Here is a 25,898-nt window from a genome sequence, read left to right as displayed (position 1 = left end):
ATTTCCAATCCTCTGGCTTCCTACTGAGCCTCCCAGTACCTGTGAAGACTTTGATTAAAGGGGTCTAACAGGGAACGTTAGTTACAGACATAGTGGGGCACAGATGCAGTTAAGACAGCAAAGGTCACCAATGAACTGCAGGAATTGCTTTTGAGAGGAACTGTATTTATGTGTAGCTGTTTTACACTGTCTGGTATCAGAACTCTTGTGAGATCCCCACTGCCATGTGAAAAATTGGCTGCTTACATATCAAATTTTCCTGTCCTTTTCACACAGAAGAGAGTCGAAGAGCATTTTTTCTTCACAGATCACAGACCATTATACTAAACTATATTTAGTCCTACACTGTGATGTATCAAGAAGTCTGGAATGAATCATTACTTGTTCACCAAATTTTTAAATCACACCACCATTCCCTTACTCTTTGTGCCAGTGGGTTTTCTGTGTCTTTTTGGCCTTTTTGTGTCTTTATGTGGTTTTTTGGGTGGTTTCTTTTTTTTGGCTAACGGGAATTAACTGGAGTGTAGATTGGTATAGAAAATATATGGTTGTATCTAAGATAAAAAGGATCAGGAAAAAAAATAATGTGATTTTTCCCATTTCACGAAACCCACGATTCACAGCTACTTTAACATGGTTAGAAAAAATCTAAACATTTTTAACATTAGAGGGATGCCTTTAGAGTGGTTACTGTACTGTTTGTAAGTATGAAGCTGCTACACGGCACAGTGACACTGAAGCAGGGTCTTTTGACTGCACTAGAATTACACTGGGCTTACAATTAGTGCAAATGAGATCAAAGTCTGGGTCAATTTATTTGAATCGATACTGTATCACAGTACACTAGAAAATGTCTGTTCTGGCAATGATAAAAAAATGCCACTTCTTTTATTTTCCTATTTTCCTCTATTCCAAAGCTCTTTTGTACATGGAGCTGCACTTTGAGATATTCAAATCCATTTAAAAAAGGCTTTACATCTACCTCATTTCTTAAGGTTTTGTCTTTGAGATACAAATGTGAACAAATTGTCTACAAAGATTACAAAAGCTTCTTTTGTTCTCATTTTCCCTAATGAAAACAGCAGAAATGTTTCTTAAATATTGATGCTAAAAATACTTTCCAGCACTGCTGTTGCTGTTACTGATGTTACCAGGATTCCTTGTAGAATTAGCCTCATACAGAAGATGTGAATAAAAGCTCCATTTCTGCTTCCAGTTTTACATGGAGCCCATTGATTTCAGCTGCCTGGAAGAAGGCAGATGGGGTTTGTGTTTTTCAAGTAAATGCAAATAATCCCCCACAAAATGCTCTGGTTATGTTCCCAGCTGAGGTTTAGGTTTGCAATCACAGTGCATCTGCTTGGCAAGGATTCTTCCACATTACATCAATAATAAAAGAATAAAAATTTTTTAAAAAGATTTTCCTTCAAATAATAAAAACACATATAGAGCATTTAAACAAATTTCCAGCAGTTACATTGAATTCCAAACCAATCTCAGGTTGTAAGGATACCATCTGTCCATTGAAAAAAAAGCAAAACATTTAATTTTTAAAGAAAGGGCTTAAAGTAAGGGCTCCTTTTCAGCACCACTTGCTTTCATTTAACTGCTGCAGGGAGTTGCCTTTTTTATCATGGTTTTGTGTCAGTGATGTCAGCCTTTGCAGGTGGTGACATCAGCCTCAGCAGCGAAAGACAGAATTTTTAAAAAACAGATTGGGCAGGTAAATGGAGGAAGAATTAGTTTTAAACATTTGTGCTTTTAAATACTATGTATGATTGCAGAACCTCCTCCTGGAAATAACAGAGTGTATAAGCAATCCTATTTTGTCTGAATCATCCTTGCAACTTTAGCTGGATCACAGTCTTTCTCATCTTGAAAGCAGGGGAAAAGATAAGGATTCTGTTATGCAACTATTGAATAAGTTGACTTACCTTTTAATGAGCAAATTTACAAAAAACGTTACATAGCTTGGTTTGAGTTACATTTCTGGGATATACGATTGTAAAATAATAACAATTTTGTTACCATGTCAGAAAAACTTGAGTCTTTTTATGTGATCCATATAATAAAACCGATCACATTCAGCTTCACTGCAAAGAATATTAAAACATTAAAGAAAATGTAGAGAAAGATATAACAGTATCACTCACCTCAAAACTTACAGATCCATTGTGATCAGTGTCAAATGCATTAAACAGAAAATGTGCGTAAGTTGTGGAATCTACAATTTAAAACAATAAAAATGTGTCATAGTAAGCACATCTTCTTCATAGTAAGCACATCTTATTCAGTGAAAATAATTATTGGAAGATATATTTTGACACCAACTAAAATTAAAATTTCAAATCACTTCGAGCTTTTTTGGGGAGGCAGGATGGATGGGGTAAATTAGAAGATTAAGTATATGTGCAACTAGACCTGAAAGGAAATTCTGAAAGTATAGGCTAGAATATCTTTATTCATTTTCATTACTATTGCTGCATGCAAACGATTAATCACTGAGATCTGAACAAGTGGTTAAGAAGTCACGTTATGGTACTCTGAAACAGTCTGCATCAATGGGAATGCTACTTTATCAGTTAAATGACCATAATGGGAGATCTTTCTCATGTGCTAAAGAAGAAAAATGTGTTCATTTGTCACTTTAAGTGAGGGAAGCAGGCACTGCCATCTGTGCACTTGGCGTATGGCTTTTACTCTGGCAACAGGCAGATTGTTTTAGTTGAAGATGAGCGGGTCAGAAGCTGCTGCTGCTCTGGGGCTCTGCACAACAAACTGGCATAGGGAAATGCAGAAGATGAGATTTCAGAGTCGCTTCAGCAGCATCTGCCACCCATCTGGCTGTTCAGTACTTGTCAACAGCCACAGGTGAGAGACCCATAGCTGGAATCATAGAATCATAGAATCATAGAATCACTAAGGTTGGAAAAGACCTAAAAGATCACCCAGTCCAACCGTTCACCTATTCCCAATAGCTCCTACTAAACCATGTCCCTCAACACAACATCCAGCCTTTCCTTGAACACCCCCAGGGTCGGTGATTCCACCACCTCCCTGGGCAGTCCATTCCAGTGCCTGACCACCCTTTCTGAAAAGTAATACTTCCTCATGTCCAACCTGAATCTCCTCTGCCGTAGCTTGAAACCATTCCCCCTGGTCCTATCACTGATGACACGAGAGAAGAGGCCGACCCCCAGCTCACTACAACCTCCCTTCAGGAAGTTATAGAGAGCAATAAGGTCTCCCCTGAGCCTCCTCTTCTCCAGGCTGAACATTCCCAGCTCCTTCAGCCTCTCCTCATATGGCCTGTGTTCCAGACCCCTCACCAGCTTTGTTGCCCTCCTTTGAACACGTTCCAGGGCCTCAATATCTTTCTTGCAGTGAGGGGCCCAAAACTGGACACAGTACTCGAGGTGCGGCCTCACGAGTGCTGAATATAGGGGAACAATCACCTCTCTGCTCCTGCTTGCAACACTGTTTCTGATGCAAGCCAGGATGCCATTGGCCTTCTTGGCCACCTGGGCACACTGTCGGCTCATGTTCAGCCGAGCATCAATCAATACCCCCAGGTCCATTTCCTCTACGCAGTCCTCCAGCCACACCGCCCCAAGCCTGTAGCGTCGCCTGGGGTTGTTGTGGCCGAAGTGCAGGACCCGGCATTTGGCCTTGTTGAAACTCATCCCATTGGCTCCAGCCCAGCTCTCCAGCCTGTCCAGATCCCTCTGTAGGGCCTCGCTACCCCCAGGCAGATCCACACTTCCAGCCAATTTGGTGTCATCTGCGAATTTACTGAGGGTGCACTCGATGCCCTCATCGAGGTCATCAATAAAGATATTGAAGAGGACAGGCCCCAGCACCGACCCCTGCGGAACACCACTCACGACCGGTCGCCAGCTGGATTTAACTCCATTCACCACCACTCTCTGTGCCCGGCCCTCCAGCCAGCTCCTTACCCAGCCAAGAGTGTACCCATCCAAGCCTCTGGCTGCCAGCTTCTGCAGGAGAATGCTGTGGGAGACAGTGTCAAAGGCTTTGCTGAAGTCTAGGTAGACCACATCAACAGCCTTTCCTTCATCCACCAGATGGGTCACTAGATCATAGAAGGAGATCAGGTTGGTCAAACAGGACCTGCCCTTCATGAACCCATGCTGGCTAGGCCTGATCCCCCGGTCACCCTGCACATGCCGCATGATCTCCCTCAAGACGATCTGCTCCATAACCTTCCCTGGCACCGAGGTCAGGCTGACAGGCCTGTAGTTCCCCGGATCCTCCTTACGACCTTTCTTATAAATGGGAGTCACATTGGCAAGCCTCCAGTCTTCTGGGACCTCACCAGTCAACAAGGAGCGCTGACAGATGATGGAAAGCGGCTCGGCTATCACCTCCGCCAGTTCCCTCAGCACTCTCGGGTGGATCTCATCTGGCCCCATCGACTTGTGACAGTCCAGCTGGAGCAGTAGGTCTCTGACTGTTTCTTTCAGAATCACAGGGGGGTTAGTGTGCTCCCCGGCCGAGATTACCAGGTCAGAGAATGCTGCTCAATTTCCATTTTACAAAAACTAGGTGCTTAAAAACCATGAACATGAGTGGCTGTGACTAAGTGAAGAGGTCAATAATATTCTGAAAGATGGTTGAACGAGTGATGTCTTCACTAATTGTTCACTTTTCAAGCCTTTTTCACCTCTTATCAAGTCGTTTTGGAAACACTATACAGCATCCATGTATCTTTCCATTTCCACCAGATTCCTTCCAAGAGACACAAGCTGGTCCAGGAGTAATATATTTTGAACAGAAACTCAAAACTATGCTTCACAGATTCAGACCAAGTAAGCGATGTCTCTGGTCTTCAATATGTTAATTTAATAATACACAACTGTAATAAGAACAAACCTTGCAGCTTTCAAACCTTATGTCTTTTAACACATTTCAGAGAATTTCCTCCCCAAAATTTAGAAATTCTGTAGAGATATTCGTTTACTCATCCATGATGCCAGCCATCAGTGTGGTTGCTTAAGCAGGCGAATTTCCACTTCAACCTTTACTAAGGTTTATGATGTTTAGAATTTTAATTCTCCTATTTTTTAAAATCTACTGAGACATCTGTTGTACAACAATACAGTATACAAATCTTCAGAAAAAAAAAATACATCATAGAGGCATAATTACTGTAAATTGAATTTTAAATACCGTCCAATTCTCTTGGCACTCATTTCTTGAAAACGTGTGAAATATTCCTAATCATTTTCTGTGTATTTACATTTTGTTTGTGCATGTAATTTTAGTCTGAAATTTTGTCTTCTAAAGCACTGCAGGATGAGGTACTCTGGTGTTTTAATTACAGCTACTTAATGTGATCCCCATACACATCTTGAACATTAATCACTTTAGACAAAAGCTTCACTTTTTAAGTCAGATGTGTTTTCATTTCAAGGATCTGATACAACTTGTACGTTAAATTGATATTTTGACAGGTTGAGGCAGGAACAGATATTATATCAGAATTCTTTTGAAATACATCATTAAAACATTTTAAATATCAGACCAAAAAATGGTAATCATTATATATCCAAGAGTAAGCCTTAGAAAACCGTGAACATAATCCATTCTTTTCTTAACTGAGGAGCACAGTAATTGTTCAGTGTGTGGATTCCTATCTGTGACCTGCACGGCTGAAGAACAAATCCCAGTGCTTTTTTCTCAGACAACCTGTTGTGTGCATGCAGGGAAGCTACTGGGACCTAGTCATTCACCAGTATAGCACTGTCTTTCTCATTTTCTAGAAAGTTAATTTTCTATTTGTCTATCTTTTGGGCATGGAAAACTTTTCAGAAAGCTATTCCTGCCTTTTGAAATACATTGATTTTACTACAATTCTGCGTCATCTCCTTTGATATTCTTGTAGATCCTGTGTCCCTAGTCCTGGTTAGTCCTTGACATCACTTGATAAAGTTGCTGGATGACATCAGCAGATCATGATTTGATAATTGCTTGATCACTCTAAGGCTTAAAATGTTACTCAATATCATTCCTTTTATTCAGGTGATATGTACAGTTTTAATTACAAATTCTGGTGTGTCAGTTTTTTGATATGTGCACATTTGTGGCACACATCTACATGTATGATGTTTTAACATGGGGACATACGAATACATTGCCTTTGCTGTTGTGATTTTAAATATTTTTCAATATTCACATGCAAAAGCAGTGTTTCAAGTTCAGCTGAAATTCAGAGGCCTTCACTGCACACAGCACATTGGCATTACACTCACAGGTGAAACATCAGACTGGCTGTTTTACTAGAAGCTTCAATACGGTGATTTCACTCTGCAGTTAACAGGCTATATTAATGGTTCTTGGAAGACATCTTGTCTACTGTGGGAAACCAAGAACAGACCTGGGTTTTCAAACCTCTCAAAAAATAGCAAAAGTCAGCAAGGCATCTGCAAAACATATCAAAACCTACAGAAAATGCTATAAGTCTCATTGCGCCTGCAAAAACAATAGAATTACTGCTGTGAGCTGTTACTCTTGTGAGGACAATCAGCTCTTCTGCTGTCTCCTCTGATTATTCTTCCTGTAATTTTGAGGAAAATTGCATAGTGCTTTCACATTTATTTACACTGTCTTCATGCATTCTTTAGCAGTTGGCCTTCATGTGGAAGATGTGGAGCATAGGCAGTGAGTGGAATAAGCTTCTGGTGGTCACTTCTTGGTGCAATTCATTGAGAATCTCTAAAACTGCTTTACTGAAAAAGCTAAAATGCTGTCAGCATGCACAGCAGCATCTACTGCAGATGAATTATCTGGATTTGATATTTTCGTACCATGCTAAAATTGTAATACACGGGGTTTCTTTAAAAATAATTCTGATTCAGTAAAGCAAAGTTGCTGTGCAGGTGACAGGAAATGTAGTGTATTAGCACCTCTGAAGCAAACAGGAGTTTTGAATTTGATTTTGGGGTTAAGTTCACTTCATGGACTCAAAACTGAAAAGAATCTAAAGATTTATAGTAGTCTATTGGATCCTGGTTTCCTTAGGGATTCTTTTTACTGTGTCTTCCCAAAATTAAATAAAGAGAAAGAAAAAAGCATATTTTCATTCCAAAAAGTACAGTACCATTGTCAGCTCTGAATACTGTTGCCACTGCTGCCGACAAGCCATAGGATTTGCAGAGCTCACTGCAGGACCAAGGCCAGGCAGGCTCATGCTGCATGGGCTCCTCTTAACCTGCCTGCAGCTTTGTCTTTGTTTTCCCCCGCGTAGCTGTGGCAACTCCTTCTCTGATCAGCCACGTTTCTGAGGCCGATTGGTTTTGCTTTTATGGTACAACTCTAAAAACACACAGTTATTCTAGGCTGTAATGCTGGCGTGGGTAGGATGTGGGAGGAGACAGGGCACAGGCTGGAACTGGAGCACCTACAGCCATAATGGTCTCACCTGGAGCCTGGTGAAGAAAAACAGATGTGGAGCTGGACAAGAGTGGTATTAGGGGTAGCAAGAAACAAGGAAATAGTAAAATATGCCATTCAATAAATTCAGAAGTAACATAGAGCTGAAAACCAGAAAGGTACACAAATGATCCGAAGTGAATCCTAGAACAAAGATCGAAAAAGCACCAACAAAAGTATCAGATTCCTTGTGGGAGAATTCTGCATGCTGACTCCTCACTTTCTCCCACAAATGACACCACTCCTCGAAAGGCCCAGAGGAGCAGTGGGCAGGTGAGCATAAGACAAGGAAATGGGGTAGAAAACTAATTAGTGTCTGTGTAGCAATTTTAATTTTAATTTTATTAATGTTCTTACTGTTTCTTTGTAACAGTTAGCTCTGGACTAAGAAAGGCTATACTTTTGAGACTGCACTTATTCTAACAATAAATCTACTTGTGTAGAAGTTGTTCTTTCTTTCTGCCCATGAACTATTTTGAGTGTAACAATAAGATTTTTTTTATTCTTATAATTTTAAGTGCAGTAAAGGTGTAGTAAACCACATACGGAGTGGTTGTTTTCACCAGCCAGAGTGGTTAGAAAATGCAATATCTGAAACTGTAATTAGCTGGGCTTAAAAGCTTAGATGCAGAAATAATCAGTAAGTGGGTCAACTCTTCTAGCCTCTTGTTCTTCCCTATTGATTGTGCCTACTTGCTGAGGATTCCAGTGATGGTAATCCACAATGAATGCTGCTCTTTACCTTGTAGGTTTTTATTTAAAATGAAACTAATTGGAAAAGCTTTTGTTCCCACCAATTAAGTTGAGGGGGTTTCTGATTTTTTTTTTACATGCATGAAAAGAAAGAGCTATGAAGAGCTACGAACAGTCGTATGCTAGCATGCAAATCTCAAGAGTTGTGGGAAAAGATGAAGAGGCAGGACTGAAGAGCTGTAGGAAAATAGGAAGAGAGAGGACTGAATGGTAAAGGTAAGCAGAAGAAAAGAGGGGAAAACTATTCAAACTAAAAAATAATCTGAGTTTCTATGCAAAAAGAAAAAGTGAAATGTTTTGTGTTGCCTTCAATGCACTGAAAGATAATGAAGAAATAGAAATTACTGAAGGCCCTGGAAGCCATTGCACTGAAATTAAGCACAGCAGAAAAAACCTTTGTTTATGTAAAGAAACTCCATGAAAGTCAGGGGAGTTCTCCCACTGATACTAGATTTTAATTTGACCCACAAGACTAGTGCCTCCTACAGATTTCAATTCTACTGTGAGAGGTTTTGTGGAGTGAAAGAGAATGGAAAAGAATGCATAGGAAGTTTGAAAGGAAATAACCTACTTCAAAGATACCCAAATACAGGTGGTATCTTCGTAACATCAGGCTGACTTCATGTAGATGTTGCATTTCCTTCAGAAACTTACACTTTTAAATGTGTCCAATAAGTACCCGAAGAGTTAAACAGAGCCTGAGACAACAACAGTTTCTTAATTTGAATAGGGTTTTTTGTCACACTTATAAGTAAACAAACATGCCACAATGCACTGCTGTACCAGCGAGGGCTGCCAAGTACTCACCTCCCTGTGGAAAGAACTGAGAGTAAATCTCTTTGAAGGTCTCTTCATTGACAACACCACTGGGACATTCCTGGAAAAAGTTAGAGACAATAAATAAATAATGTGGAATCTGTTTCAGGCAAGCCCTGTGTTAAAAGACCACACAGAACATGTGTGAACCTAAGAGTTCAACGTTCTACATGAGCCTGATTTCACTCTAACAATATTAATGCATCACTTTGAAATGCCTTCCTAAAGAGTTCCCATTGGACAATTTTTTTTTTTCTGTGCCATTTCTTCTCAACTTCAGCATATAGAACTGAGTGACAGCATGAGCAGCAGCCACTGTGCTGCAGAGCCAGGTGTCAATGTCACCACTGGTCATGGGCAAGCAGCACCTGTGTGGCACAGAAACCAAGCAGGAAGCTAAACTGCATTTGCAATTCAGTATCAAAATCAAAATAAGCAGTCATAGTGTAGCTGATGAGTTACAGTTAATATGTTCAGAAAACTCCTCAGAAGGTCTTTCTCAAGCCTTGCAGATCCTTCTGCCTCTTTACATCTTGTTTATAAACTGAAATATGTAAGGAAGAATGAGCAGAATCTGTCACAGCAGGGTGTAGTCAGAGAAAACAAAGCGAAACAAAGGGGAAGAAAAGAGGATTAGAGCAGTCACTTTATAAAAATGAGTTATGTAAAGAGGTAGGAAAAACAAGGAATACAATATCAGTTACTAAGTCATGCAGTAAAAATCAAAGGCAAGACTCTGGAGTCAAGTCCCAAACTTTCCAGACTGAGCAGATGATTTCAGACAATGCACATAATTCCCTTTTGCTTAATTCCTTCTTCAATGCAGTGGGTGAAAAAAAAAAAGCCTTGCAAGCTCTATAAGACAGAAGTATGTCTGGAAACAAAGTAAGGGAAGAAAAGTCAGTTAAGGTTCATATATATATATTTGTCAAGTGCTATGCAATTCACACTCATATGTGATCCTATTCTGGAGCACTGGGGAAAGGAAGTAGCTTCATATGAAGATAAAGAACAGTGTAACATCATTTGCCAGTGTAATAACAGCTTTTCCTGTGACAAATGACATTTCTATTAGATCAAATAAGGAACAAGAAGATATTCATAGCTTTGACAGCTTATGTGAAGAAACAAATAGTGTCATCTCACTAATTGAGAGATGATGCACTGCCTGAAAAAACCCATGTCAGATCTATAGATGTTGGATTATTTTGACTGATGTCACCCTCAACCAAAATTTTGATTTACGTCACTTGCCCTCAGCCAAAATCAGACCTTAAGTTCCTGATAAGTGGGAGCATGCAAATACTTAGTAAGAAACAATTGTTTGATCAGAACAGGTAGACAAAGGGCAGGCATGGAGACATAAGTACAAAATGACTTGTGTATGGCCACAGAGGCTGTCACTGATGCAAGCGGAATGAAAGTGCAGGTAATGAATAACTTCTTGAATTTATCTAGGTAGGTTCTCTGTATTTAGCTCTTCTCTTTGTCACAGCATTGCCAGTAACAGCTTACATTTTCCATCCACAGAATGTAAAACCTGAAATATTGGCCAATTATGCTTAGAAAAAACAGTTAGTTTCAAACTTTTCTTTTTTAAGCTTGGAGCTTTCTTCTGAGACTCTACAAGATGCAAACAGCTTTTCCTTGAGCAATTTGAATCTAAATACATATCTAGTGAACATCATTTACCTCCAATAACATTCTTTTGCTGTCTCATAAATCTGGCATTATTGAATTTATCAAAAGATTTCTCCATTTCTGTAAAAGGCATTTAATATTGTAATTGTTAAGTATTCCCCATGGCTTTATATCAAGTTATTGCTGACTTCTTCCATTGTACCAACTGCAATTTAAAAAAAAAATGTTTCTAATTTTTCATTTAACTCTTATGAAGCAATATAATTAAATAGTTTGAAAGAAAAATGTTAGACATTTAAACCATTTCCCATATTCTTTTTTTTTTTCCCTCCAAATGTATATATAATTTATTTTGTTACAGAAAATTTGTTTGACAGTCCTTTAAAATTGCATTAGATTGCATCATGTGTTCCTTGTGGAAGAAAAGGAAAGGAGCATAAATTCATCTTGAACTGTTCTTCCTGAGTCCTGTCCTCTCTGCTTTAAAGAGAAAATAAGATAGACTGACAGAGAGAACAGAGATAGAGAATAATAAATATGCTCTGCCTTTTGATGGTCTCTCCTGCTTGCTGTTTTACTGCTGGGAAATTACACTTCCAGAACATGGTCTTATGAACTACTCCAAAACCTGTAAATTATTTACAAGCTTCATGTTGTCTAAGCTGTCTTTTTTTTTTTAAAAGTATTTCTAAGAATATTGCACTGGGCAGATTTATCTCTACCACTTAATCAACACCCATTTTAGACAGGAGACAAAAAAGAAAAACAGTGAAGGGAAAAGGGAACAAAGCAGAAAAAAAAACACCAAGCTCATAAATTTGTCAGTACAATAAATATTTTTTAATGCTGGATTAAGCTGTATTACAAACTTCGGCAATTTTAAATATATTTTACTTACAGGCTTTTGCATGTCAACTTTCCCATCCAATTTTGTTCTGCTTGATTTCAGATATATGTTCATGTGTATCAACTTAATTGTCTCTGACTAACAATATTTTCTTTTTTTGCATAGACTTCTATTCTGAGTGAAAACTTAAAAGTACCATGAATGCACAATGTAATGAAAATCGTAAACATAATTCTGAAATATCCTTTGAAGTTAATTCTAACAAAACCCATGCAGCTCAAGCCCACAGTGACTTTTCATAGCCTGGTCCAGTTCTTAATTTTTCATTTGAATATAACAGGACTTTGACAAAATCAGCATGAGAACATTAAAAAATTGTCTTAATTTAACAACATAATCTAGGCCAAATTAATAATGAAATCCAGGCCAACATTCACATCATGAAGTACGATCAGAACTGCAATGCTCTGCATCTGGAAAGAAATTGTTCCTTGCATCAGAACAAGCTGTGAAGAGATTGGCAGAATGGCACCAATGCCAAAAAGGACGTGGGGTGACAGCAGATGTCAAGTTGAGTACGAGTCAACAAAGCATTCTTAGTGCAAATAAGTGCATGGCTCCCAAGCGATGGCCAGCTATTGTCTCTCCCTGCTTGTCAGAGTACAGAGCAGAGGCTAAGGGCCCTCCCAGGGATGTGGAGAATCTGAGGAGGGCTCAGCAGCAGGGATGGAAAGTATGTGGAGGGGTGGAGATATTGGGGCCTGTTTCATGTAGGTAGGTCCATGCTAAGGGATGAGTCAGCAGCAGCCTACCTGAAGAGCAGTAATAGCCAAACCCTTGACTGGGGCAGACACTTTAACAAAAACAGCCTGAGTTTTGTGAGCTAACACTGGACAGATGAGAAAAACTATTCTATACTTCTTGGTACACTGAATTCTGATATGTTTGAGATAACCCCTAATTTTAGGGAGAATTTGTGCTGTTGATCAGCTTTGGAAAGTCGTTCCATTGCATGTATGGGGAAGAACTTTTCTGTGCACTCTTTGCTTCCAAAGCTGCATTTCTGCAAATTCATTATCTGGGGTTTTTAGTACTGTATAAATTATTGGGAACAAGCCCACTGACACTTAGTTCATAAATTGTTCTTGTCTTCTTCCTTCTGTGAAATAAAATGTGTTCCAAAAGTAGCACATATAAAGAACAAAGGTACAAACCGTGCCTCAGAGGACAAGATAGGGACTTTGGTGAAAGATGTCTAACATGGTCTCATTATGCCTTGGAAGGAGAAAAACAGATAATCTCTCTCCGGAAGGGGCCCGTCACATCTTGACATGCAGGCTGACACATTGCCATTAACAGTACAGGCATACTAAAGGCTTTTGCTAAAATGGATGTGTATGTCAGCTGTTGTGCTTCAGCAGCTGAGTCAAACAGGTATTTGTAGCACAGATATGAGCCTTATAAATCTTAGCAACTGCCACATTCAAAATCTAACTCTGAATCTCTGATACTCAACAGCTTTTGCCAGTTCATGTCAGATAATAGTGTTCTGCTGCTCAGGTAATGGCTCTGTAGCCATGGGTCCTTAGGGAAAAAAAGCTGGAATCCCAGCAGCTAGGAGGCTGAGCAGTGACAAAAGCACTAAGGTGAGTGTGGGTGGATGAAAATAATGGAAAAATTTATCTCAAACAAGGAGTGACACGTTTAAAAAATGGTTTTTAGTTTGTTGAAAAACTAATGTGATTCTAATTTCAGTAGTGATTAGGCTGATGGATCATTAAAATTGCATGTATCCCATGTTTAGATGGGGTAATTGGCTGAGCAGTGAAGTTATAGTGCATGAAGTTATGGTTGTAGAATAAAAATAAAAACTACAAGTAACAAAAAGCAACAATGGCATCACGATGATAATTTCCACATCAAGGTTCCCAAGTTTTTAATTTTCCTTCCTACAGCTGCAAATCCACAACAGCTTATTTCAAATGGCTCTTTGGAGTGCCTGGTGATTATGGTAATATCACCGTTTACCTTCAACACAGGGTGACCAAAGGTGTTTGTTTGCTTTTCCTCCAATACACCAGCTCCTCTGGAACTGTCCCTGCTTACTTCTGTTTATATTTTATATGCTTTTTGCTCCCAGCTGTATGCTGAATTCTGTTAGCTCAAGCAGACCCACTAAGGAGGGTATTACATTTAATAAATGCATATAATTCAATATATTAATTTATATTCCATATATCACTACTGATTTTACTTGGGAATATCTTTAGTATTAAAAATACGTTTACCAATACCAATCAGGCTAAGTTCAAGTTTTGACCTCTGCTAGAACTGCATGCTGTGAATAAGCTTGTAACTTATTGTATTCTAAACAAAACAAAACAGGTAATTTTGTAACTCATTTCTCTATACTAAAAAATAAATCTAACTCAACGTTGATGTAATCATCAGGAATGCATTTCAGTGCCAGCTTATTTTGAAGTGACTAGCATTGTGTCCTGAAAGCATTCTTAGAATATAGGGTGTTTTATATATTTATACAGAAGTATGTATATACATACAAATACTTTTTTTCCCTCCAGTAAAAAGGCAGAACACATATCAGAAGTGATCTTACTGACAGAAGGGCTGGGTGGCACTGCTGGCCTTCAGATCACATCATTTGGCAACACGGGAGAAACACCAAGAAGAGGAAGAAAAACTACAGCAGCTAAAAAAGTGACATAAACTTAGGAGTTCAAAGGAGATGATACAAACAAAATGCAGTTTGGGGTGAAAGAAAGGCTTGATTTCACAGTCTGAAATGTAGCTCAAAAGATACATGTAAAAGAGACGCTATGCACCAGATTATGAAGCAGTCTTAAGAAAGTAATTTGGAGAAGACTTTTTTCTTAAAATATTTGAAATGTGGCTGATCACAGCACTGGAAATTAAGGCAGGGAAAACTAACGTGGGAAACGATAGTACAAAAGATCTTCTTCTTTTCTCATTAATACAGTTTTAAAATTTCCCACATTTATGCCCCTTTTTTTCTGTTCCTTTGCTCTAAATACTTCTAGAAGAGGCGCTAACAGAAAAAATGTGGAGATAGGGGAGCAGCTGTTTTCATGGCACACTTAGATATCACCAAGAGGGCAATGAATTCATGGAGACTGAGCTGTAAGTATTGCCCATTAGGTGTTAGTAAAATTTCAAGGGGCTATTTCTTCTATGGATTAAAAGGAAAAGAATCCTGTCCTTCTAATTTGTTATAGACGGTCATTTCTCTGAAACTGCCTCTTTGAACAGAATCTTCTGAACCACTGCATTGTATTTGGGCTCCTCTTTTTGAAATTGGATGAATGGCATTTAATTTCCTTTGTATTGATTTCTCATTCAACACTTCCACATCAAATGGGCGCTTTGAGGAAGTTTTCAGGAAATCAACACATGTATGAGATAATTGCAGTGACTGCAGAAGAGACACCTACTATGGTTCTTTGATCAGGCAATTATATTCTTCCCCTGCTTCTGTGTTCCTCTTGAGCTTTGCTATCTCTTGCTATTAAAGGTAGTTCGTCAAAGGTCTGGGTGTGGTGGGCAGGACAGCATTTCAAACTCCTCAAAAAGGATGAATGTTGGTTTTATTCTTTATTCTATCTTTACACTGAGGCATGGCCTGGTCTATAATACAACAGAACAAGCCCAGACTGTATTCATCTTTCCTCTGAAAAGTTACATAGGGAGCTGCTTTTAATTACCGAGAAACAAATGCATTTTTCTGGTATCTGACAACAATTACTCTAGGGAACATAAGACTCCAGCACTTGCTGCTAACCTACACGAAACTATTTAAGTACAAGCTACTAATGGCATTAAGAAAGGCTCTCTCCCTTTCACATCATTGCCATGGAAGTGGCAGCAAAGACTGTGTACCTCCTTACTCAGAACAGGAAGATGAGCATAGACAGGCTTCAATAGTAAAGAATTCTTACTCTACCCAACACTGCCTTCTTCTTCATGCCAGTTACCTATAAAATGAGCACTAGTTAATTTTCTCAGAGAGAGAGGATAACTCCTCAAGCAACTCAGAATCATAAACTTGTTACTCTAATCAATTTTTGCATGCCATTAAATAATTAAAATATTTTGCTAACTATCCTAAAATTTTAAAATTACATTCCATATTTATTTTAATTACTGAATTATTAGCATTGTACTGATAAACAAAGAACTTTCAAGTTAGTATGTATCTGTGAATGCCAGAGACACAGGGAATGGAATGGACTCAATTAAGGATTTTCTTTCCTGGTTCAGCTCAATTCATACTTCCTAATTATACTACATCTATTTAAAGTAGAACACATACAAAGTGTAGGACAAAGTGTACTTAAAACACCATTATAGTTAAAGGAATTTCATGTAATTTTTCTTCTATAAATGCTTCCTGGAGTAAAATGAAGATTAATTAGTACATTATTGAAGACTTTCCTGCCTTGCATGAGTTCTGAAAGAGCCTGTACATTGATACACATGAATATATTTGGAAAGTAGACATTTTATAAATCTAAACCACAGGGTGATTTTTGTATGACTTTTGTTTGCTTGTTTTTTTTTTTTTTATTATTATTATTTTTGTTTTTTTTAAATTACTTTTCTTAATAACACTTCCTGAAATTACTCTTATGAAAATTTAATTCTAAGAAAAATTCTATGTACACTATTAATATTTGTGAGATATTATTCCCAGCACAAAACCAATATATGTTATATGTATGAATGAGGATGTTTCTAATGACCTATCTCTAGCCTGAAGGATGTAAACTCATTTTCTCTAATGAATAACCTGTACTCAGTGCAATGACATTGCAAACCATTGGTGTTTTTTATTTCAGTTATCGCTTCTACTTTTCATGTTATTGAAAAAGGGAAAGCTATTAACCTCCTGCGTATTGAAATTGAGACTACTGTCTTTGATTTTTTATTTGTTTCTGATTAGATTTCTCATCATAGTTTTCTGACCTGTAAGCTGTAAAATAAAATAAAATAAAATAAAATAAAATAAAATAAAATAAAATAAAGCCTTCAAAGCACATTTTCTTTATTGAAATAGTTTTTGTTTTACAATTTGGAAAATAATTGTGGTGCAACCATATAGAAAAATGATATGCTATATCATAAACAGAAAGTAATGAATAAAAATCCTTCCTTTTGATCTTTCTTCACTGTTCTAAACTGCAGTAGAATTTAGCTAATGACTCACAGGGGCAACATCACAGGTTATTGAATTATCTTTTATTTCACATATGCTGCAGTGGCAACAGCCTGTACCTCTAGGAAAATCGGGGAAACCAATGGATTTGATAGCATCAAATCTCATCTGACTGATCAAGTCAGTCTGCACTGACATCCATTGGTGAGATATGTATAAGAACTGTTAAAGCCTCATCTCATCAGGTAAAACTCAGTGCTTCTTGTTTGAATTTACTGTAATAAGAATTACAATACTGCTTCCCAGTGGCACAGCAGATTTGTTCAAGGTTTTGGACCTCCCACTGAAAGATACTCTAACAATGAGAGGCTTCTTCCCACCCCCTACTTACTATGGCAGTTTCAGAGGAAAACAAGCAGAAACAGAGGAGCTGGCCCACACCCAGCATCTGTGTCTTCAAGCAGTAAATAGCAATCAACACTTTGGCTTCATGTCCCATGCAATGGGCTGGGTGCCAGCAGCACTTTTAATCAGCCCTGCTCTTCACTTAGCGATGCCCACTAACCACTGTAATTTTCAGTCTCCTATTATTAGCACTGGCACTAAAGCAGCAGTAAATAACATGACTGAAGACCTGAACTTAAAAACTCACTCCAAAGCCTGACAGATCAAAACTTTATGGATGAGTCCCTGGCATCTGAGAGGGGCTTACTGCTTCTGTCCTTGTTTGTCACTACAGGAGGGCATTTTACAATCCTGACTTCACAAATAGGAAGGCACTATAATTAAATTATATGTAGCAGAACCCATGCTTTAAACACTGAGTGGTGCATTTTGCTGTAAACACTTGGCAAAGACAAGGTACTTAGACTCTTGGGAAAAACTGTATGGAGGCAAGCACTGCCTTTCATATAGTTCTATGTGAGTGGTTTTGACCACATCCCTTCAAACCAGTTATGTTCTTAGGTGAGCGCAGGAGAAAACCTCTTGCCAGCAAATGCTAATGGCTCAGGTTGCTTCGGCCTTAAACCCTCTCAAAAGATATCCTTGAAAAGGAAGGAGAACACCATCAGTTCCTACCAGCAGTATGAGCATATATATCAACACCCTACACTAAAATCATGGAAACCTTTATTTTATGTTTCTTACATGAGGGAGTTAGGATTTAGGAGCTCAGTTGGTGCTTTTGTTGGTTATAACAACATTCTTATAGTCTGGAAAATTCTGAGGAGGGAACGATAGAACAACCTTCCTCTAAACAGTCTGATGCTCTCCTGTTAGCAGATTAGCACAATTTTCTACAATTACTAATATTGCATAACCATTATGGAAAGTGAGAAAGCCAGAATTTAGCACAAAATATTTATTAAGCAAACACAGTGTGTCAGGGATAAGACAAAAGAACTATATTTTGTTTAAAATTCCATGGGTTTTATTTTTTTAAAGTTTGTCAGAGTCCACTGTTGGTATTAAGTGCTGACACTGTTTTAATCATTAAATAAGAACTGTGGGTTTTGTACTCCTGGGACTCATCTGAACGTAAGACAATCAGCTTGAAAATCTATTTATAATTATGAGTCCTAACTCATAATGTTTCAGCATTTTTCAAGGAGTGGCAGTTCTTTTGTTTCTTCAAAGGCATGCCACGGTAAAGACAGACAGATCAGTATTTGGTTAGTGCTAGCTATGATGAAAAACACTGAAGAATTTCAGCTCCTACAGAATCCTGTCAGCTTGCAGAAATGGCAAAGAGCATAAAATTCAATGCAGCATAGGTTAGAAACTGGAAATCAAACACTGTATTCATTACTTACATTTCATATAGTACTATATTTCATATAGTAATACATTTATCCTTTAACAAAGTTTTTTGCATTCTCTGTTTCTTATAAAACTTTCGTTCAGGAGAAGAACCCAAGCATTGCAAACAAAAGAACAGAAGTAAGTGCTTACTTACATAAACGTAATGTATATGTTATAGCTTGAAGTTGGCATAAATAGAACCTGACCAAGTACAGCAGTGAAAATCACACATAATTGTAGGGCAGTAAAATATGTGAAGCTGCTCTCTGAGGAACATAGGCGATCCACAGGAAGAAATGCTTCTTCCACACTCACAATGTAAAGGCATTTTGCCTTCTCATGGTGGCTCTTTGGCATTCAACATCTGACATGGGTTTTTCTCTTCATGTCACAAAACCTCACATCTGAGCTTGTCCAACCTGCCAGCACACTACATCTACATTTCTCTTAGTCTGTAACCCAAAGAGGTTATCCCAGAGCATAGGTCCATGACATGGAGAACACACCTGACCGGTAGAATTGTCCTTTTCAAGGTGATCATGGAAGGGCCAGAGCAGGCTTTATGGCAAGCCATGCCTTCAAGAAATAGGAACAAAAAGCTCCATAAAACGATGAAAAGATATATTATAGCTACTTTACAAATGAGATATTGTTTCTATAACTCAGTAAAAGATATGAAAAAAAACATCAAAAACTGATTAGAAGTTTAGACAGGGATATAAATTAGTAACATTTTTAAGCACAGCAAAAATCTAAGTAAGCTACATGAATCAATTTCCTTTTGACTGTTTTGAAGCCTTCACTGTTTTGTAGGTAGATACTCGGTACACTGGGTTCTCATCTTTGGCAGCATTTCTAAAATTTGTCAAGTAAGTCAAATCACTGGAATTGAATACCGAGATAATTCTAAATAAATGGTGACCAATAGTTGCTGAGATATTTTTTGTGAAAATGAACAGCTCAGAGAAACAAAAAAAGAAGCTGAAGAAATCTCCCAGCTAAAACAGATGAGCGAAAAAGATAACTAGAGAATCAGGCACATGTGGAAAAGAGTTATGCATCATAGAGTGTAGGCATAAGACAGAAATTTCATTTCTCATAGGGGTATCAGTCCCTAAGGAGATTCATTGAGGATGAAATTGCTTGGCATAAAAACTTCTTGCAAAACCTTCTAAGTTTATGGCACATAAAACTTTTCTCTGTTCCGTAACAGCAGCTTCTGAGAACAAAATGAAAAAACAAGGCTGTTATAGCTTAAGCTGCATTACAGGGGGATGACACTACATCTCTTACGCAATGGAGCAGATGCTGTGTGACTTGATTTAATTTTTCCAACACTACTGGAAATGCAGTGGATTTTTTAAAATCAAATTCAGTGTTGCTATTTGATCAAGTCTGAGAGATTATTATGATATTCAAATCTGGAAAGCTATACTAATTAAAATAAGAAACAGAAAAATTAATTGAAATTAATTAATTGAGCATAAACTTCTAGCCGGTTCATGGTCTGCTTGCTGTTGAGACAGTTAATTGAAAAGGGATAGTATTAATCCTAGGATCCTAGTTAGATCTCCACTGAGAGATGGAGCAGAAAGCTACCTAGAGAGCCTTGAAGTTTCCCAAAAGTTGCTCCAAGGAAATCTAAATGCACAAGGTATCTTGTTTGCAGGGCAAAACCTGAAACCTTGAATTTCATGTCCTCTGTTTAATAACTGAGAACTCTGAAGAGGTCCAGCAAGCTCCCAGTTGAGCTGAGGCAATAACTTGATGTGTAGTCTTTCATCGCCTATTAATATAAGAGGCACAAAAAAATTGAAGAAATCAATAAAAGGATCAGATTTTTCCAGCACAGAGCAACAAGTACATGTACTTGTTTATCTACTGGTAAAAAAAAAATAAAGCATTAGACTATGTGTTGGTTTTACCTCATGGGCATTTCTTCCTCTGGGACTGGCCTGGAGGATTTCAGAGCCAATTAAAAATAAATTATTGTTGTCTGACAGAGTGAATGAATGTGTGGTTCTTTTCATCACAGACAGCTAAAACACTGAAAGACAAATCATTTGAAGAAAATGGTAACTGTGACTTTTCTATCTATGGGCCTGGAATCTTTCAGAAGACATTCTTGTAGTGAAAAATACGTGAAGAAATTCACAGAATATTCTTAACATGTTCCATCAAACTCAATGAAGTTTTACCACTAACTTCAATAGGGGCAGAATTTTCATCCCAGAAGGATAAAAATATAAATTTAGAAGCTCAATGTTACAAGTATCTAGAATTGGTGAGTTTATAGGTGTTGTTAAAACATGACAAACAACATTTTTATTACTGTCTGATACCAAGATAAATCTATTTTTACATTTGCTTTCCTCTAAACATCTCTGTTGTTGGTGCCACTCTTCTATCTTGCTCTGGAGGAAAGTAACAAGCATTTCCAGTTCAAAATTCATTAACAGTAATCAATCACCCATTTTACTATTATTTTTACTGAGGAGTCATTATTCTAAAGAAAGAGCTTTTGCCCTAAAAGCTTTGCAAATAAATGGAAAAAAAACCAAACCCATGAGTTAAACTGGATTCTACAGTGGGATAATATGAAGTTATTGAACCTGGATTTCCTGCATATTGATACAAAACTCTATTGCCTCAACATTACACATGCTCATCCTGTGCACCTAAGTTCAGTGATTGCTGCTGATTAATACAATCTCAAGCATGATCATGTCCCTGTATCTACAATTGACAGTAAATACTGAGTCAGAAACAGTGCTATAACCAACTGCTGGGGGCTCACTTATAAAAATCATTCTTGATACTTCAGTGACATGGGTCTCAGTAATGCTGGCCCATGTCAGAGATTCATAAATGGAGCAAGTAAATCACCATTAGAAGCACCGCACAGACAGCTTCCTAGATCAGTGCTTCTTTTCAGACATGAAGTCAGTGCTGTTTCCAGTGATGGATATGGAGCTTTGCCATGAAAGGGTCCTGCTCAAATATACCATCCACAGAATACACGTTTCACTCAATGCAGAGGAATTCAGCCTTCATTTTTCTCTCCTGTGAGGATGAACTTTGTTGTCTCCAGCTCCTGGGAAAGTTCAGTTTCCCACAGTCACCAGCCTCCCTACTGCTACTCCCCACTTTATTCTCAGGGTATGTTTGAGGAGGCTCTGATCAAAGGCTGAGAAGCAATCTCTCAGATAGCCAGGGACACTCTAAAAGGTTTTGGCTGTCAGAGTAGATATTAAATTAGGCAATTGTCAACAAGGAGCCCATGCAGGCAGTGAAGCCATGGTATAATGTGCTCTTGCAACCCAGAAGGCTTTTTAGGATGATAGGCTTTTAAAGGTGTGTAACAGTTAATAAGTCAGCTGGAAAGCCAATGTTAAGAGTCTTCAGATTTCTAGCTACAGGCTGTGTTTACTGAATCATGCTGCCTTCTGCATTATTGGTTCATATTTCTTCTGTTACACTTACTGTATCCAAGGTTCTTTAAGTATATTTTATAATAGAATTAATTGGGTTGAATAAATTCTCTAACTTGAAAGTTAATGTGAGAATCATTCAAATAATCCGAGTGAAGAGCAACTGCACAAACATCCAGCTGATTTGAAGAATGCTGCTCTGCTAGATACTTCGATTCAATCAAAGGAAAATGCAGTTTGGGCCACAACTTGTAATATCCTTCTACGGCACTGAAAGGCTTCACCTTCATGCTTTAACACTTGTGATTTACCGTTTTATTTGAAGATCTATTGCTGTCTACTTTTAACATAGATGTAGAACAAAGTAATTTCTTTAAATTTCTTACACGAAATTACTTCTGTGGAAGAAAAAAAAACAAAAAACTTCTGAAGCTTTCTGAGACTAGCTGTTGATTTGGTTCAAACTGATTGTGAATTTAAAGAAGAAAAAAAAAAGATTCAAAATTACTTGGGAATTCCTGTCATCTAGAACAAATCCCTGAGTTCAGCATGAAAAAAGATCTTCTCTGTAAAGTTTTGAAGTAATCAGGACCCAAATGGTTGAACTGCACCATCCAGAAGTATCACTATAACAGCATGCCTATTTAGAATTATTTTTGTCCAGTTGGAGTTCCTGAATTACACTGTAAAATAGATAATTTTTAAATGACAACATTCTCACTGATGCATTGCACCAAATTTTACATCTCTACTGTTAGTGATGATGCAGAAATAAAAATCCAATATTTCTGCTTAACTCAAGCACCACACTTTGTGAGGCTCAGTCCAGATACAGCAAAAAAATAGCTTCAGCGAGGTGTAGCCAAAAGACATTTTGCTTCTCATATTCTAGTACATAAACATTTATATTTCTCAGATACAACATAAAAAACTTTATTGGTGAAAACAGCCCTGCCAGTAGATGGGCTATGTTAAACAGCTGGCTGGTAGAACAGAAAGTATGTACTGCATGTAAAAAGTCAGCCTGGCATGACCGACATTATGCCTTACAGTGAGATCAACTGACAGCACACCAGTCACACGAAAGGGTATTGCCAGCTTCAGGTGGGAAGGGCAGACAAACACTCAGCAATTTAAACAGACTAAAATATAACACTGACTTTTTTGAAGAAGAAAAACTTCAGAAGTATTCACTGCTCTGAACTACTGAGTGCTTAAAATCATGCTCTTTTTATATTGTGCTTAATTAGTGACTTAGGACCTACATTTATCAGAAATAACTCAGAAGTTAGCAATCACTATTATAAAGACAATCTCTGATGTGCCAGATGACAATTTTTCCCCGATGAACACAATGTGAACAGCAGTAAGTCATGAGATGAATAGAAGTGTAAGGACTGAGTTTGCTATTAACTTTCAGAAAGAAGATTTCAGTCTCTGCCAGCAACTGTGAGACTAATTGAAACGAGTATCTCCACTGAACACATTAAGGTCTGTAAATCTGTGACGAGTGACAACTATACACCAGGTCTGTCAAACTCCAGCTCCAAATTACTTCTACTCGTATTTGAAAAGTTTTGAGTTTCTCAACTAACTCTTGAAAGAAATGTAAAATGAATGTAAGCATTATTTATTTCTCATTTTGTGAAAAATTTTTCACAAAAGTTCCCTCTAAGCCATTGGTAACAAATGCCAGTGCTTTCAAAACATGCTCACAGACTTCTACCCTTTTTGAAAATGTGTTTTCTCAGTCATCTAAAACTAAGAAGACACTCCATCTGAAGTCACAAGTGGTAAATAACACTATTAAAAAAAAAAAAAAGTTTTGTAGTATACACATTCTTAAGGCAACCACCCACAAGACAGATGTCTCTCTTAAGTGCACTGACTGCTGGTGAGATGAAATCTTTGTTCTCGTCCTAGGACTCAGTGGAGGAGATTGAAAAGAATATTTAAGCTCTAAGCCACTTCATCTCCAAGGACAAACTCTGGAGAACTGTTGTGAAGGCAAAATACTTTTGTACTAGAGTCCTCATCCTTCATGCTGAGTACTGTGTTTTGTTTTCTCTCCCTAATTTAACCTGTATTAATCTCGAATATGTACTAATTACAAACATGGATCCTGTGTAGAACTGAATGGGAACACAGTGAACTGAACGCATTCTATTGCCTTTGAAATGGGGGAAATTCATTTTACAGATAGCTGATTCAACTTACAGATAGCTGATCTGAGCTAAAGTGTTATTTCTCCTTGTGTGAAACCTTTTGTTTCAGTGTTCAAGGCCATATGGGATGGGACTTTGGGCAGCCTGATCTTCTGGAACATTGTGTGCCTATGGACCTAGTTGGTCTTTAAGGTCCCTTCCAACCCAAAAAATTCACTGATTCTAAGAAATGAGGATTCATGTTGGCTTTTCTCCTTGTTACGGTTTCCAGTAGGGAACAAATGCTACATGAAGAAGCAAGAAAAAATAGAATGGACTTTCCAAATTTGTTTGGCTCATCATGAAGTTACTCCAAGTTTTCATATCATCATATTTTTTCCTCTCTCTTAGAGATAAAATGCTTGCATTCCCTGTCAGTTTTTTAGCATCTGACAAATACAATAAAAGGGAACACATTTTTCATTTGTATTAATTAAATTCTGATCAAGACATTGATTATTTTAGTCTCTGAAAGACAAAAGTAAAGGGAAGTTTTTTGCAGAAGATAATTCATATACTGCAAAATGCATGGCAGATATCCTCTAATGTTTAGCAAAAAAAAAAAAAAAAAGCAAGGGAAAAATTATTTTAAAATGAAATATATTTTGATTCAGTACAACTAATTTTTATCTTCTAATCTCAACTAGTTTTTTTTACAAAAATTGTATTTTTATTCATGACAAGATGCTCTGATTATCAGGCTGTTACAGCACATGTGGACAAAACTACCTTGTTCTTAAAGGCATCTATTATCAGATCACTTTTGCCCTTGAAAGTGCCCAATCCAACTTACAAGCACTGGAGAGGGAAATAAATTCAGAAAAATATCTGTACCTCGCGCCTTTCAGCAGCCAGTCTATGCAGCTTCCTTGCTACCCTGAAGGCTGTCTTAACTGAGTTCATGGGCTCTGTCTTTTAAGAAACTGACTGTAATGAGATCTGCTGCTAAACAGCAGCAAGGTTTTCTGCATCATATCATATGACCTAGCAAAAAATAACTTAGAGGGCTTTAAATACATAATACAAATATTTATCATATAAGATCCAGAACTGATATTTGAAGGCAAGTTTGAATTTTGTTTCCTTGACAGCTAACGTGATAATATAAAATGTTGTCTCTCTACAATTTAAAAACATTTTTAATGCCAGAATGCCCACACTGTGTACATACAAAAAGTTATATGAAACAACAACATACATTTCCACAGTAAGCACTTATGCGCATGTTGTTTATTTATGGAGGCATTTTCCGACTAAGAATGTGAGAATTCACACTGCACTTGCGTTGAGAATGGGAATTGGGCTGCCATACAGGACACAGAAACAGTTGTTAGTTTCAAATCATTAGCCAATCCTTTGCATTAAGTTAGTCATCTATCCTGAATGTGGGCAGATCAGATCAGAAATGGATAGAGGCCTCTTTACGTCATCTAGTCCAACTTACTTAAAATATGTATGTATTCTTATAGTTGGGTATGTAGATATACCTTAGATTGTTACACCCAGAGGACAGGAACAGATTGGAAAAATACTTAATTAGACACAAGTGCTTTTTCAAAAAAAAAAAAAAAAAAGGGATTTTCCTGAAAAGGTCAGTGGGAACAGTTGTACCTTATCTTGCAAACTCTTGAATGCTCTAGATAATCAACAAGTGTTACGATAAGAAAAATGAGCTGTCATGAAACGTTCACTGAGATTCACAAATGCAACAGACAGTTTTACAATGCTTCCATCAAACTGTAATTGAAATGGAAAAGCCT

The 25,898-nt window shown here is 37.7% G+C and overlaps 1 protein-coding gene across 4 annotated transcripts in view; it reads right to left on the bottom strand.

Moving 5' to 3' along the window:
* KCNIP4 (potassium voltage-gated channel interacting protein 4) overlaps positions 1 to 25,898 on the bottom strand; it is a 287,455-nt gene that overhangs the window by 10,594 nt on the left and 250,963 nt on the right. For all 4 annotated transcript variants that reach the window (XM_042871715.1, XM_042871713.1, XM_042871716.1 and 1 more), the window contains 2 exons: positions 9,013 to 9,082; positions 2,154 to 2,224 (listed from right to left, as the gene is read on the bottom strand). In XM_042871715.1, coding sequence (XP_042727649.1) covers positions 2,154 to 2,224; positions 9,013 to 9,082 — 141 coding nt within the window. The remainder of the gene's footprint in view (positions 1 to 2,153; positions 2,225 to 9,012; positions 9,083 to 25,898) is intronic.

This window comes from Lagopus leucura, unplaced genomic scaffold (genome assembly GCF_019238085.1).
Source record: "Lagopus leucura isolate 7727_CA_CO unplaced genomic scaffold, USGS_WTPT01 Super-Scaffold_100004, whole genome shotgun sequence".
Lineage (NCBI taxonomy): Eukaryota > Metazoa > Chordata > Aves > Galliformes > Phasianidae > Lagopus > Lagopus leucura.
The sequence above is the reverse complement of the archived record's forward strand: the minus strand, read 5'-3'. Positions and strand labels throughout refer to the sequence as shown.